This window comes from Notothenia rossii (assembly GCF_949606895.1).
Source record: "Notothenia rossii genome assembly, chromosome: 7".
Taxonomy (NCBI): domain Eukaryota; kingdom Metazoa; phylum Chordata; class Actinopteri; order Perciformes; family Nototheniidae; genus Notothenia; species Notothenia rossii.
The window spans coordinates 3,387,629-3,401,551 of record NC_136905.1 but is presented as its reverse complement, the minus strand read 5'-3'; the positions used below and the strand labels follow the sequence as shown (position 1 = coordinate 3,401,551).

Below are 13,923 nucleotides of genomic sequence, written 5' to 3'. Positions count from 1 at the left end.
TTAAAAGGAGTATATTATTTACATTAAATGTACAATAAATGGCATATAAATTAAATATAAAAAAGAAAGAAAAAAGTCCAGTTATCAGTTAGAAAATAACTTGGATTTTAGCGCATTTTTAAACCCTAAAATCGGGACTATTCAAGTGTTAATGCTGGGTGGTTAATTTAGCTTTTTTTTTGTGGCCACGTGGGCGTTTACTTCTAATCTGGGTTGGACATATAAAGACAAGAGCGAAACCCATAAACGTCTCTCAAACGGAATCCTTCTCCAACCAGCACCATGACTCGACAGATCCTGCGCCTGCCTCTTCTTCTCTCCCTGTGTGAGTAGCCTGTTGTCTCATCCTTCAATCCTTACTACTAACGTCCCACTTCATGCACAGTTCTCGAAATGATCGCGCTGCAGCTAACACGTAAACAAGGATTACGTAATGCTCATGAGAGTGGGACTACAGGAAGAATGAAATAGCTCTTTTTACTTTGCATAAGGCATAATATTAAAGGAAAAATAATATGCAAAACCCTAACCGTAGTGATACAAATGTTTATTTGCAGTGACTTTGAGGCTTTGCACTTCTGGATATATATCTGTCCAGTGGGAGACAATTAAGAAAGTGTTCGTATTGCAGGTCTAATAAACTGAAAACATTAATGTAATGCGTGTGTGTGTGTGTGTGTGTGTGTTCAGGGTTGGGGATCCTGGCAGTTGAAGAGGAATCGTTGGAGGTCAGATCTGTGGTTTCTGCGAACTGCACCCTTCAATGCACGGCTCGGTACACGCCTGGAGTCCAGTACCTTGCAGTGAGATGGTACAAGGTAAATACTGCAGTGTTTTCTAATCTGCAAATAGCCTACTTCGAGTAAATGATTCAAAAAGTATGAAGGACAGATGTCCTCTTCTGATTGGCTGATGCAAATTAGGCTTAACTTTCAGTATCGTTTTCAGTGAAGTGAGAAGTACTCTGATCCTTTATTTAAGTACAATTAGAAATACTGTGGTTTTAAATTAGTATAGAAGTACTATCAGCTTAATGTACTTCAAATATCAGAAAAGTATGCAGATTGGCGCTTTTCACAGTATTATATTCACATAGTATATTTTGATGCTTGGTAGATTAGCAGTACAGTACTATATCATATAAGCAGTTCATGTGATGTGTTAAAAGTTTGTTACCAGTGTTTGAAGAAGTACCCAGATCCTGTACTTTTAGTAAAAGTACAAATACTATGGTCTTAAAATACTCTATTACAAGTAAAAGTCCTGAATTAGAAAATGTACTTGAGTAAAAGTAGAAAAGTATTAGCATCAAAATATACTTAAAGGATACAAAAACTAAAATGACTCATTATTCCCAATGGCCGATTTCAGAATAATATGAAGTACAGAAGTATTATCAAGTGTCAAAAGTGAAAGTACTGGTTAAGCAGAATGGATCTTTTCACAGTATTATATTATGATGTATAATATGATCCTGTTTTGCTACATGAGAGCATTTCTGTGTTGCAGTACAGGTATTTGAGTTCAACATGTGAGAAGTAGAAAGTACAGGTATTTGTGTTCAACATGTAAGAAGTAGAAAGTACAGGTATTTGTGTTCAACATGTAAGAAGTAGAAAGTACAGGTATTTGTGTTCAACATGTAAGAAGTAGAAAGTACAGGTATTTATGTTTAACATGTGAGAAGTCAAAGTCAAAAGTTGTCAGGAAAATAAGTGGTGGAGTAAAGTCCTGATACCAGAAACATGTACTCAAGTAGAGTAACAAAGTATTTGAACTCCACTACTTCCCTCCTCTTCAGGTCTCAGACGCTCTTGAACCCAGTCTCTCGGGCCTTCTGAGCAGAAAGCTCCCCAATGGGCCGACCCAATTGTACGTGGGCGTGGAGCGGGAGGTGGACCTGCAGGGGGGAACCAGAGACATCGTCCTGCCCAACGTCACCTGCTCAGACCGCGGCACGTACGCCTGTCACCTGTCGGCGCCAGTGGGGCAGCAGAACCGGGAGGGGCAGGTGACCCTCACCCTCACAGGTAAAAACACTCAAACGCAGATTATTTTTTGTTATTTAAGGTCCCATGTCATGCTTTTCTGGTTATTACCCGTCCCCTTGTGTGTTATGAAGGTTTTTCTGCATGTAAACGGTCTGCAGAGGCTAACACCCATAGAACACTCCAGGAGAGGGAACACCCTAAAGCAGAATAGCCAGATTCAAACCTACGCTCCACCATGTGATCAAATGTTTATAAAGCTAATTCGTCTTGTTTTAAATCATTGTATCTCTTTGGACTCTTGAGCTGCTCTAAAACCCGCAGATTCCCAACGTGGCGTTCATAAAGCTCTTATCGTGTTTTGTTTGATGTCATGCATGAACTGAAGTAACTTTAATCTCAATGTTCAGGTTGTCCCACAGACGGTCCCACCGAAATGACAGACGCCTACCTGGTGATTCTCGCCTCAGTGGTGCTGCTGCTTGCACTTGTAACTTTCCTCATCAGCTACGTAAGTGTTCCCACAGCATTCACCCTGCTTACGGCTTCTCTTACTGCACGTGTCTCACCTTCACTGCTTCCTGTGTCTCCACTACAGAAGAGTCTGACCAAAACCCTCAGAGACAGAAGCAAGACGCTGCAAAAAGAAGCTTTCCTGGATCCAAACAAACCGCTGGATGAAAAGGACTTGCAGTCGATTAGGATCCTGGGTCCTAAAGTGTCGAAAGAGAAGCAGCTCTGGGTCTGAAGAGCAAGATGAGGCTGGAAAGAGGGGGTGCCTGAAGACTCCACAAAGTGCCTTTCAACGTAAGGATCCACACTTCCTGCATGTTAGCGTCTATAGGAGCCACTTCAATTTGGACAGCCTTAGCAGGAGGACCTTCCTACAAACCCACCACACGACTCACGATGTCTCCTCACAGAAAAGCTGCATTGGACAATCTTTTAATCGCAAGTAATGATTTTGAATTAACGAACCCTTCAAATTGTAATCTTCAGTCACGGATCAACTCGGAGAAAAAACTCTCCAGAAGCTAAAACAAGATGTGGAGCCAGAGCGGGCTCGTCCTCCGCGGGGAGAAAACTGGACGTGGAGCTGGTCAGCGGGGTGGAGCAGAAGGTCAGCGGGGTGGAGCAGAAGGTCAGCGGTTCGAAACCCCGACCCCCCTGATCCCTGTGTGGAAGTGTCCTGGGGAAAAGACCCCGATCAACATCCGATTTGGGAAGAATATCTAATGTATGTCATTTAAATGTTGCTGCTGGTGAGGGTGGTGTGTGTGTGTGTGTGTGTGTGTGTGTGTGTGTGTGTGTGTGTGTGTGTGTGGGTGGGTGTGTCAAACAAACGCTCAGGAAACATAAAGTGAGCAACCACCCACTGATAACAGCAGAGCCAATCAAGGCCTTGTCTCTAGAGTCATTAGAACGAGGTGCACGAACTAGTGAATCACATGATTGATGAACCTGAGCAAAGTGTTGACCTGTAGAAGAGTTGCATCGCTGCAGGTTTGAACCAATGCTTCTGTACCGTAGTGTTTGATTGAAGCAGAGAGTCGTATCTGACTTTACGGCAGTGGATGTCGTGCTCTTCTTTGAGCCCTCAGACTTCACGACGGATACCTTTTATGTTCCTCTCCAGATCCCAGACTTTAAGTTCTGCATTAAATACAATGTTGAGGTCATTGCACTTGAGCCACTGATTCATAACATGACGGCCTGTGGACGGAGATGTTAAAGTTAATAATAATAATAATAATAAATTCGATTTATAAAGCACCTTTCATTGCTCACAGCAAGGTGCTACATGAGGCACAATAAAAATAAACAAAAGTTTAATCAAAAGCTTTTTTAAAAAGAAAGGTTTTGAAGTTAGCTCCACCTTGACCAGCAGCAACATTACAATGAACACGCTCAGAACATTAAGGATTTCCATTTGTTCTCTCAGGACTTTTACTTGTAGCAGGATACTTCTACTTTGTCGTATTACTACTTTGACTCAAGTTAAAGATCTGAGTTCTTCTCACACCTCTGAAAATGAACGCCCAGCTGAATAGTTGCAGCGAGTTGAGCTGAATTACAGGAAGAGTTAGTTCATCCTGTTAGACCTGTTTTAAACTGTTGGATACTCATAAAAGAAGGACAGGGTGTGGAGCTGAAACCTGGCCCAGTTACGTTTGAGTGTTGGAGCAAGTAGTCAGATCCTTTCCTCGAGTAAAAGTACTAATGCTACACTGTAGAAATACTACAAGTAAAAGTCCTGCAGCGAGAATGGTCCTTAAGTTTAGGTAGACTCAGAAAAATGTACTCTTTGAAGAAAAGTCTCAAACACATTTAAAGCACGCCCGCTTTGTTGAGTGTTCCCTCTTATCGCGTGTTGTGTCCCTATTCTTCTTTTAGGGGGTTTCCCTTTGATACAGTTTTGTGTGCATGTAAATGGTCTGCAAAGGTTAACATCCCTGTGTTCCCTACAGAGGGAGTTTCTCTCCCACACACTCTGGTTTCAGTCAGAGGGTGAAAAGAGGCAGTATGAGAAAGATAGATAACGTTGAGCATTAAAGCGTGGAGACGTGTCACAGAAGAGGCTCTGAATTCTGACACCTCAAACATATCAAATCAAATCATTGAATGAAAACAAGCAAATCTAAATTATTGACACACAAAGAAATCACAACAATGTTTTGAATATATATAATAATTGATATTCAAATGGGTGCCAATCTACCCACTAATTGCTTTGTTGTGAAATATGTTTGATGGTTTAATCGTCACGTGCTTCACCAAAGTTCCAAAGACATTTCATTATGTGCTATCTAATGCTTTTGTAGAAATACTTTGTTCTAGGACAAGAAGAAGAGTTCTTTATTTTTATATATTGTTATGTCTGTTTAATAAAGTGTTTTTGTTTGGAACATACATCTGCACTGTTTCATTCTGTAACCCTGATTGATACTCTTACACATGCATGTAGAAATGTTCCCTAACGTGCCGCTCATAACACACAGCAATCTTTATTATGTTCACGTGTTGTATCTGCACTTCGATCAGGAGAGACTTCATTTTGTTTAAAGGACATTTATTGACACATGTCACATGATAAATGTGAAGTCTTTGGCGATTAGCCCCCGATCCTGAAATGGCATATCTAAAGGGGGAAATGCAGCCGTGGGCATACTGTATAGGGAACCTCCCGGGGTCTAGACACTGGTGATGATGATGAAGATCTGGATTTGATGAGGAGATGGGATGAAGAGGAGGTGGATGGGGAGGAGGTGTGATGAGGTCTTAGGAGCAGCTCTCCTGCACTGGATGTGATGAAAGGAGGTGGATGGAGAGGAGGCGGGAGGCAGCATGAAATCACAGCTGACTGCAGGAGAGAGGAGAACCATTTTAAAGTTCGGCTGCTGCCCGGTGATTGGCTGCCGAGATTGAGGTGAATGTAATAGGTTAGCAGGAAGCCTGTGATGAGCTGATTATAAGCAGCTGCGAGTGAATGTATAGTCTTCCTGAAAGAACTTGCGCTGAGCTTCATATGACAGTGGACCGTGTACATGCGCATACATCAGCAACGTGGCATTTAAAAACAAGAACAGAAACTGCACTGTGTTATTTCCATCTTATTGACCTTCATCTATGACACATATGGAGAAATCCCGAGACGCAGACATGAAACCATGACTGTTAGGGAGTTTCTTTTACTATATATATAATCTAACACTTCTCCTTTGGCGCCTCTTGAATGTCGGGTTGTTTTGTCACTTCTGTTTTCGATCGCAAAGCGAAAAAAAAAAGTGATTTTATGATTATGTTTGTCCAATACTTCTGTAAGCTGGTCTTCCTGTGTTGTTTTGGTCCGACCTCAGAATTGTATTTACATTTTTGCTTAATAGTGCATTTGTTGTGATAATTTGTTTTTAATAGAGGGGTTTAGTGTAGTAAAGTGTTACAAAGATGTTAGGGTTATTAGTGAGTATACGCTGCTTTAAAATTAGAAAAATATTTCTAAAACGCTTGTTTCAGTGTTTTAGGTTTTAGTTTAAAGCCAATTAAAGATTTCGTTATTAGAAATGAATGTTGGCACTTAATTTTAGGAAATAAAGTAAAGATTCTGGGCATTTTGAGGTAAGTTTGATTTGTTTATTTATTTGATGCTGGTTCTAGTTTGAAAAATTAGAAGTAACAATAGTTGGTTCAGTTTTAAGCTGCTTTTGCGTCCTGATTTTGTCATTTCAATCGGTGCTGGTGCTCTACTGCACAAACACTCACCATTTCAAGAAGATTTCACATTAATAATTATATTAAATATTTTTTTTAAAGGAGAGAAAAGTTCTGGTCATTTCTGTGATTCACCTTTGTCTTTTTTTATTTGTTATTAAATGTATGATAAGGTCAAGACATTATTTGTACCTGTGTGTTTAAGGTGCATGTTACTTATGAAATAAAATCCTGAAAGCAACTTTTATTTTTGTTTTATGGTAAGTCCATGTTAAGGGTTGCGATGAGTTTGCTCAATGTGGGGAATTGGTTGGACACGTTTATTTATTTCAAGCTGTTGAACACTTTATTCTGAAAGAACAAACCGATAATTTGATTAAACTCTGAGTAGAATAAATCCCTGTTTTTGTTTTGTCCATTAAGTAAAAAAAGAGCTGTTTTACCACACAACATTGTACCGTTACTGAATGTTTTGAACCGTAAAGTACGCATAATCATAACATCTTCCTCGGTGTCAAGTGTGTAACACCCTAACAATAACGCTGATATTCATAGTTGATTATAATTTGCTTAAAAACTCCTCTTTTTCTGTGATTTCCTTGTCAACACGGAGATGGAATGGGCGTTACTATCCTTTCCATGTCTAGTGAGGATGCACTGACTGTCATTGGTCGGTTAAGACCACGTGACGATGCACTGCCCTGTCATTGGTCGGTTAGGACCTGTTAGAACTTGGTCGCTAAAGTGTTAGGAATTGTTAGGTAACGTGTTAACATTCCATTCGCCAGAGGCTGCGTGATATAATCACGTCATAGGTAACGTCTTATGCCATCAGTTGTCGTGGCCGAGTGGTTAAGGCGATGGACTAGAAATCCATTGGGATCTTCCCGCGCAGGTTCGAATCCTGCCGACAACGTCACTTTTCTTTTTCATTCTATGTTCAACATTTACATATGTTTACTCTTGCATTTATCTCACTTTATATTGTGCGTTAGTGGCATTACGCTGAGCTAACCGAGCGTCGTGCTAACGGGTAAACCAATGGCATCGACAAATAAGAGTAATTCCTTGCACATTTAAATAAAAGCCTCAATAGGTAGACAGATGAAGGAGCTGTTTTTCCATTGAGATTTGGTTTTAAACTATAAGCATTGCATAATAACTGTCTTTCTGTTTATTCCATCTCCAGTCTTCCTCCATCTTTAGTTCCCACATCACTTGTGGATTTTCTAGGAGAATAAACAAAGTAGGCCTGTGTGGCAGATAATGAAGCTTTAAAGACTAGGTTCACACGTTGAATTTGTACACTTGTAAAGGCAAGGAGTTAATGTATGTCTGCCAACGTGTACAAAAACAACTTATTTATGAGGTAAATATGAAAAGTATGATCTCATCTGACACTGAAACGTAATGAGGAAATATCTCTGATCTGGTAAGTGTTAATTTAAACTAACAATCTAATGTCTCAATGTGGAGCAAATCTGCTCAAATCATCAGTGTCAGTGTCACGTAATCAGGTAACTATGAAAAGCAAACAGTGCCACATAATACGCCACTATCCGGCTATAGTCAAAGTGAATTGTCATGTTACCTGAAGGCGGGCGGCGTCTCTCCACTTCCGCTCTTTCCTCCCGTTACTTAGCAACCAACTAACGCTTTTAGCTTGCTAGCTGGGTTAGCACAAACAACCATGGACGATGATGGCGACGATCTGGACGAACTGCTGGATGAAGTTGAAAACAAGTTTTTTAGAAACGTTTCTGTCGGATGTTCGACCCGCGTGGACCCGAAGGAGTCCCGGAAAGACAACGAAGAACAGAGAACACAGAGGTAAACAAAGCTAACAGAGAACACAGAGGTAAACAAAGCTAACAGAGAACACAGAGGTAAACAAAGCTAACAGAGAACACAGAGCTAAACAAGGCTAACAGAGAACCCAGAGGTAAACAAGGCTAACGTCGAACAGAGGAAACAGAAGTAAACAAAGCTAACAGAGGTAATGAAAGCTAACAGAGTAAACAGAGGTAAACAAAGCTAATGTACTAGCTGTTGTTAGCTATACGCTATCAGAGTGTGCTGTTCTGTGGCTGTTTCTCTCACTGTCTTTATTTTAACGTGTAAGGATCTGAATCCTTAACAAAATACCTTTACATAAAGTATACAGTATGAGGTATACATTCAGGGCTAAGGTGTATAGCATTTGGTAACATTGTTGGGCCTGTTTACTTGCAACATTTAATGATTTTTTTGGTATATTTCCATGTCGAAATACATGTATTAATTGACTAATTTCGTCTGATTAGTGCCACTAAACCCAAACAGTCGATGAGCAGCGTCACTGACGATATTGACGCCCTCCTGGAGGAATTACTGGAGGAAGACTACAGCGATTCCCCTCCACGAAAGGTGATCGTGTACTTTATATTAAAATACTGATATCACCTTCCCAATTATTGATTTTCTCCACATGGACAACTTTAAACCACACATGTTTTCTCAGATAAAGATTACACTGTTAGCACACCTGTATCTGTGTAATTAAACATACTTTGCTGAAGAAAATAGATCATTTCAGAATCAGAATCAGAAACGGGTTCATTGCCACATACAAGGAACTTGACTTGATGTGATACAGAAAATATAAAACAAAATCTAATATAAAACAAAAAATATTTTAGGACACTAATAAAATATAGTTAGATAGCAATATAAGCAGTAATTTACAGCAAAATAGAATGCAGTAAATTATGAAATATGAAATGAGAATATGCAGTAAGCAGTATCTGAACATTGTGTTTATTAATGTAATGTATATAGAGTCTACGTTGTGTCAGTGGGGGGCCGGGCCTTGTCTAAGAGGCCGGTAGCGGAGGGGAAGAAACTGTTCAGGTGGCGAGAGGTTCTGGTCCTGATGGAGCGCAGCCTCCTGCCAGAGGGGAGGGGGGTGAACAGTTTGTGTCCAGGGTGGGAGGGGTCGGCCACTATCTTCCCGCCTCAGGGTCCTGGAGGCGTGCAGGTCGTGGAGGGATGGCAGATTGCAGCCAATCACCTTCTCTGCAGAGCGGATGACACGCCTCAGCCTGCCCTTATCCTTGGCTGTGGCTGCAGCGTACCAGATGGTGATGGAGGAGGTGAGGATGGACTCCATGATGGAGGAGGTGAGGATGGACTCCATGATGGAGGAGGTGAGGATGGACTCCATGATGGAGGAGGTGAGGATGGACTCCACGATGGAGGAGGTGAGGATGGACTCCATGATGGAGGAGGTGAGGATGGACTCCATGATGGAGGTGTAGAAGTTCACCATCATCGTCTTTGGCAGGTTGGATTTCTTCTGCTGCCTCAGGAAGAACATCCTCTGCTGGGCTTCTTTGATGAGGGAGCTGATGTTCTGCTCCAGTTTGAGGTCCTGGGCGATGATGGTGCCCAGGAAGTGGAAAGACTCCACAGAGTGATGGGGAGTCACACAGAGTGATGGGGGGGTCACACAGAGTGATGGGGGGTCACACAGAGTGATGGGGGGTCACACAGAGTGATGGGGGGTCAAACAGAGTGATGGGGAGTCAAACAGAGTGATGGGGAGTCACACAGAGTGATGGGGGGGTCACACAGAGTGATGGGGGGTCACACAGAGTGATGGGGAGTCACACAGAGTGATGGGGGGTCAAACAGAGTGATGGGGAGTCAAACAGAGTGATGGGGGGTCAAACAGAGTGATGGGGAGTCACACAGAGTGATGGGGGGTCAAACAGAGTGATGGGGAGTCACACAGAGTGATGGGGGGTCACACAGAGTGATGGGGGGTCACACAGAGTGATGGGGGGTCACACAGAGTGATGGGGGTCACACAAAGTGATCGGGGTCACACAGAGTGATGGGGAGTCACACAGAGTGATGGGGGGTCAAACAGAGTGATGGGGAGTCACACAGAGTGATGGGGGGTCACACAGAGTGATGGGGGGTCACACAGAGTGATGGGGGTTACACAAAGTGATCGGGGTCACACAGAGTGATGGGGAGTCACACAGAGTGATGGGGGGTCACACAAAGTGATCGGGGGTCACACAGAGTGATGGGGGGTCACACAGAGTGATGGGGAGTCACACAAAGTGATCGGGGGTCACACAGAGTGATGGGGGGTCACACAGAGTGATGGGGGGTCACACAGAGTGATGGGGGCGAGTGGGGCTGCGTTCTTCCAGAAGTCCACGACCATCTCCACTGTCTTCAGGGCGTTGAGCTCCAGGTGGTTGTCCCTGCACTAGGTCACCAGATGGTCCATCTCCCACCGAAGACTCGTCCCCACCAGAGATGACATTGAAAGAAGCCGTGAGATGAGCAGACATTTAAAAACAAGCTATTTATTAGATCACTTCCCTGTCTCATCTCCGAGCGGTACAGTATAATGAAAACAAATGAAACTACAGACAGGTTTTGTAAATGTAGCTCAAAGAACGTTGCATTAGTTGTGGAGACAAACACAGGTGGTTAAACATCGCTTCGAGTTTAAATGAAATACATGACATTTTATACACGATGGAGTTAATCATCTTTTCTTTTCACTTTTTATTTCAGGCAGAAGCGGCTCCTAAAGGACCGGAGGAGAAGAAGCTTTCCTCTCAGTCCGGAGGGAGAAAGTAAGTGAATGAGTTCTGAAATAAAAAACCAACAGCTGGGAAAAAACAGACAGAATTAGGACCTAGAAAAAACAAATAAGGTTTCCACACTTCATACAACTACGATACATACTATACTTAGTGTGGGGGAAACTTCTGAAGGCCGGAGAATTCACAAGACATGTCGCGGGCCACGGTCTGACCACGGATGAGATGCCACAATCAGTTCGGACACAACAGCGTAACATCAGAACTGCCTTTGCTGGATGTTACCTAATTAAGTCAGTTTAATGCACCAACAAACAAATACAAGTTTGAATTGAATGCGCGTTGCCCTGGGAACCCAGTCACTAAAATAAGGAATCTGATTGAATCCAATTCAAGAATCTAAAGTCCAGTTTACTCAGAACTTCTAGATGTGTCTTTTCACTCATTCCTTTGACTTTGGTGGTCTCCCAAGTGAAGGTAGGAGCCATGTTTAATATTTCTGAAACAGCTTGTTGTGCTGTGGGTAACACCAGCTGTTCGGTTGGCTCTTTGGATTCTCGTACATCTGAATGCTGGTTTTATTTTTTTAAACGTGTGCTTGTAGACGATGTGTTTGTTCTTCTTCCAGGTGCTGTCCTGTTTTCGTTGGCGGGAGCGCCGTCACTAACGGAGTCGGAACAGCGACGTCCAAGAGGTGTGAAAATCAATCATTTGTTATTGAGGGAATCTGTCACCTCGCTTTTGTCAGAGGAGGAAGAAGTGTACTAAATTCTAAAAATACTGAAATCAAAATCTTACTTAGATATATAACAATTGAATCTGAATTTGAAAGTAAATTAAGCTGTCAGATAAATGTAGAGGAGTAAAAAGCACAGTGACTAATAGCATTAAATGAAAGTACTCAAATACAACACATTTAATACATTTTTCAGAAGCCTCAAGATAATTGTATTTGTTTAAGTCAGAAAATATTTATTACTTTTGATCAAATCTTTAAAATAATCACTGACCAGCTGCGTTCATCCTACAGGTCATGTGACCAGTTGAGGTGTACGTCATGTGACTTCAAGGTGCTGATGTTCGATGACAGCGAGTGGGACCCGTCCTGCGATTACCTGTTCTTCAGGTGAGTTTATATATTGGGATTATCTTATATTATTATCTATGCATTACATGAATGCACACCATGTTCAACTATGTGTGTGTGTGTGTGTGTGTGTGTGTGTGTGTGTGTGTGTGTGTGTGTGTGTGTGTGTGTGTGTGTGTGTGTGTGTGTGTGTGTGTGTGTGTGTGTGTGTGTGTGTGTGTGTGTGTGTGTGTGTGTGTGTGTGTGTGTGTGTGTGTGTGTGTGTGTGTGTGTGTGTGTGTGTGTGTGTGTGTGTGTGTGTGTGTGTGTGTGTGTGTAGGAACAACATGCCGGAGCGTCAGAAGCTGGGGTCGCGGCTGAGGAGGAGGAGAGGTCAGAGGTCGTACGCCTGTCAGTGCAGCTGGACCTCTGCGTCGGAGGCTGCAGACCTCAGGGATCGTCCTCGGCTCAGATGGGTCTGCGGCAAACACCACGACTGAGAAACTGAAACACCCTCTCCGGAGAACTCAGACGTTTAGGACGGAGGACCTTCTGCCGCTCATCAGCTGATCTCTGTCTCTCATTCTCCACAAAACACACCCTCAGACAGAGACATCTGCAAGTAGGAACATTTTGGGAAGCTTCAACCCCGATGTCAGAATCAGAATGAGATGAAAACCTCAACGTACGGTCCCTCGGCCGTAACATCATCACATGCTGCTTTTCATTATATCATGCTTTACATCCAGAGACCACTGTTGGCCTCTGAGAGGAAAAGTGATCGAGTCGTGAGTCAATACAAAAGGAAAAATAGTACAAAGTGTGTGGAAAGGAGGAGGAGAAAGATGGAGCGTCTGCTGCCAGAGGACGAACCGAGGAACAGACATTACAGACAAACAGGACATGTTCGTGGACGGGTCAATGACGGGACATCCTGCTCCATAACATGTCTTCTGTCAGACTCATGGGAAGGAAACATCCAGAGTCCACATCCAACAGTTCATTCATTACTCCTAAACCCACCAACAGTTAGCATCACATGAAGCCTAATTTGCATATTTAAACATAACATGTCAGAAAACTTGTAATGTAAAAAGTAATCGTGTTAATGTCGGCGATGAAGTGGGGGAGTCTCACGGTGATATCTGTTCGTGACAGTTTGTTCCCTAATCGCATGAAGTGGGTACAACATGTGAGTTTAGCCCAAAACAAATCTTGTTTTGTGTTCATATCGACGTTGGGATCCGGAGTCGAGGCTGATCCTCCTGTTGTGGTCCTGTGTCCTGGATCCTCTATCCTGAGTTCTGGATTAAGTCGTGGACTTCGGGTCGTGGCTGATCCTGTCTCTGCGGTCCTGCCTGGGTCTCGTCGTGCTGCCTCCCTGAAGGATTGTTGACATCCTCGTGGATTCATCTTCTTATTATAGACACATGCATTTCCAAACATTTGGTCTACCTATGTTGTAAATGTATTATCTTTTCAATTTAAACACGGCATCTATTGCACGTCTGTCCGTCCTGGGAGAGGGATCCCTCCTCTGTTGCTCTCCCTGAGGTTTCTCCCATGTTCCCCTTTAAACTGCGGGGTTTCTCTGGAAGTGTTTCCTTGTACGATGTGAGGGTCTAAGGACAGAGGGTCAAAGGTCAGAGGGTGTCGTTTCCTTCTCATACTGATATTCTGAACAAACTGTGCTGTTGTCTTAGCTGTAAAGTGTCTCTACTGTAGGCTATTTTTATTATATGTACTGTACAGCACTTTGGCTCGCCCAAAAATCGTTTATAAATGTGCTATATAAATAAAACTTGATTTGATTTGATTACAGTCAAAATGTGTTTTTTTCATATTGTCTGAGCCATTTATTGAATTGATCTATTTAAAACAGGGGACAGTACATTAATCAACATATTAAAAACATGTAGCTGCACCTCTAGTAGCCCTGGTTGAGGCGGGCTTCAGGCTGATGAAGCCAGCCAGAGGAGGAGGAGCCAGCCCACGAGTGATCTTATAAACTAAGCAGACGTTTTTGTAAACTGAGATTTTCCCAGCTGAACAGATT

At 42.6% G+C, this 13,923-nt stretch overlaps 2 protein-coding genes and 1 long non-coding RNA gene across 4 annotated transcripts; 2 read left to right on the top strand and 1 right to left on the bottom strand.

Annotated features, from left to right (window-relative positions):
• The first annotated feature begins 171 nt into the window (after nucleotides 1–171).
• On the top strand, nucleotides 172–4,898 carry cd83 (CD83 molecule). 2 transcript variants are annotated; one of them, XR_013800744.1, is made up of 6 exons: nucleotides 172–325; nucleotides 691–818; nucleotides 1,802–2,030; nucleotides 2,399–2,499; nucleotides 2,587–2,795; nucleotides 2,988–4,898. XR_013800744.1 is itself a non-coding variant. In XM_079640053.1 (5 exons), the coding sequence occupies exons 1-5, from the start codon at nucleotides 283–285 to the stop codon at nucleotides 2,734–2,736; spliced, it is 651 nt and encodes a 216-aa protein (XP_079496179.1). In that variant the 5' UTR covers nucleotides 172–282; the 3' UTR covers nucleotides 2,737–4,898. The 2 variants fall into 2 exon arrangements, 1 of the variants encoding a protein (XP_079496179.1); XM_079640053.1 differs by having other exon boundaries at nucleotides 2,587–4,898.
• Nucleotides 4,899–5,041: 143 nt separating this feature from the next.
• Nucleotides 5,042–7,918, bottom strand: LOC307012884. The gene is made up of 2 exons (XR_013800759.1): nucleotides 7,789–7,918; nucleotides 5,042–5,349 (listed from the first exon to the last, which is right to left on the bottom strand). It is a non-coding gene; the product is annotated as an uncharacterized lncRNA (long non-coding RNA).
• On the top strand, nucleotides 7,527–13,683 carry cfap418 (cilia and flagella associated protein 418). Its single transcript, XM_079640054.1, has 6 exons — nucleotides 7,527–8,027; nucleotides 8,501–8,603; nucleotides 10,773–10,834; nucleotides 11,430–11,495; nucleotides 11,832–11,927; nucleotides 12,208–13,683. The coding sequence occupies exons 1-6, from the start codon at nucleotides 7,888–7,890 to the stop codon at nucleotides 12,365–12,367; spliced, it is 627 nt and encodes a 208-aa protein (XP_079496180.1). The 5' UTR covers nucleotides 7,527–7,887; the 3' UTR covers nucleotides 12,368–13,683.
• Nucleotides 13,684–13,923: the final 240 nt, after the last annotated feature.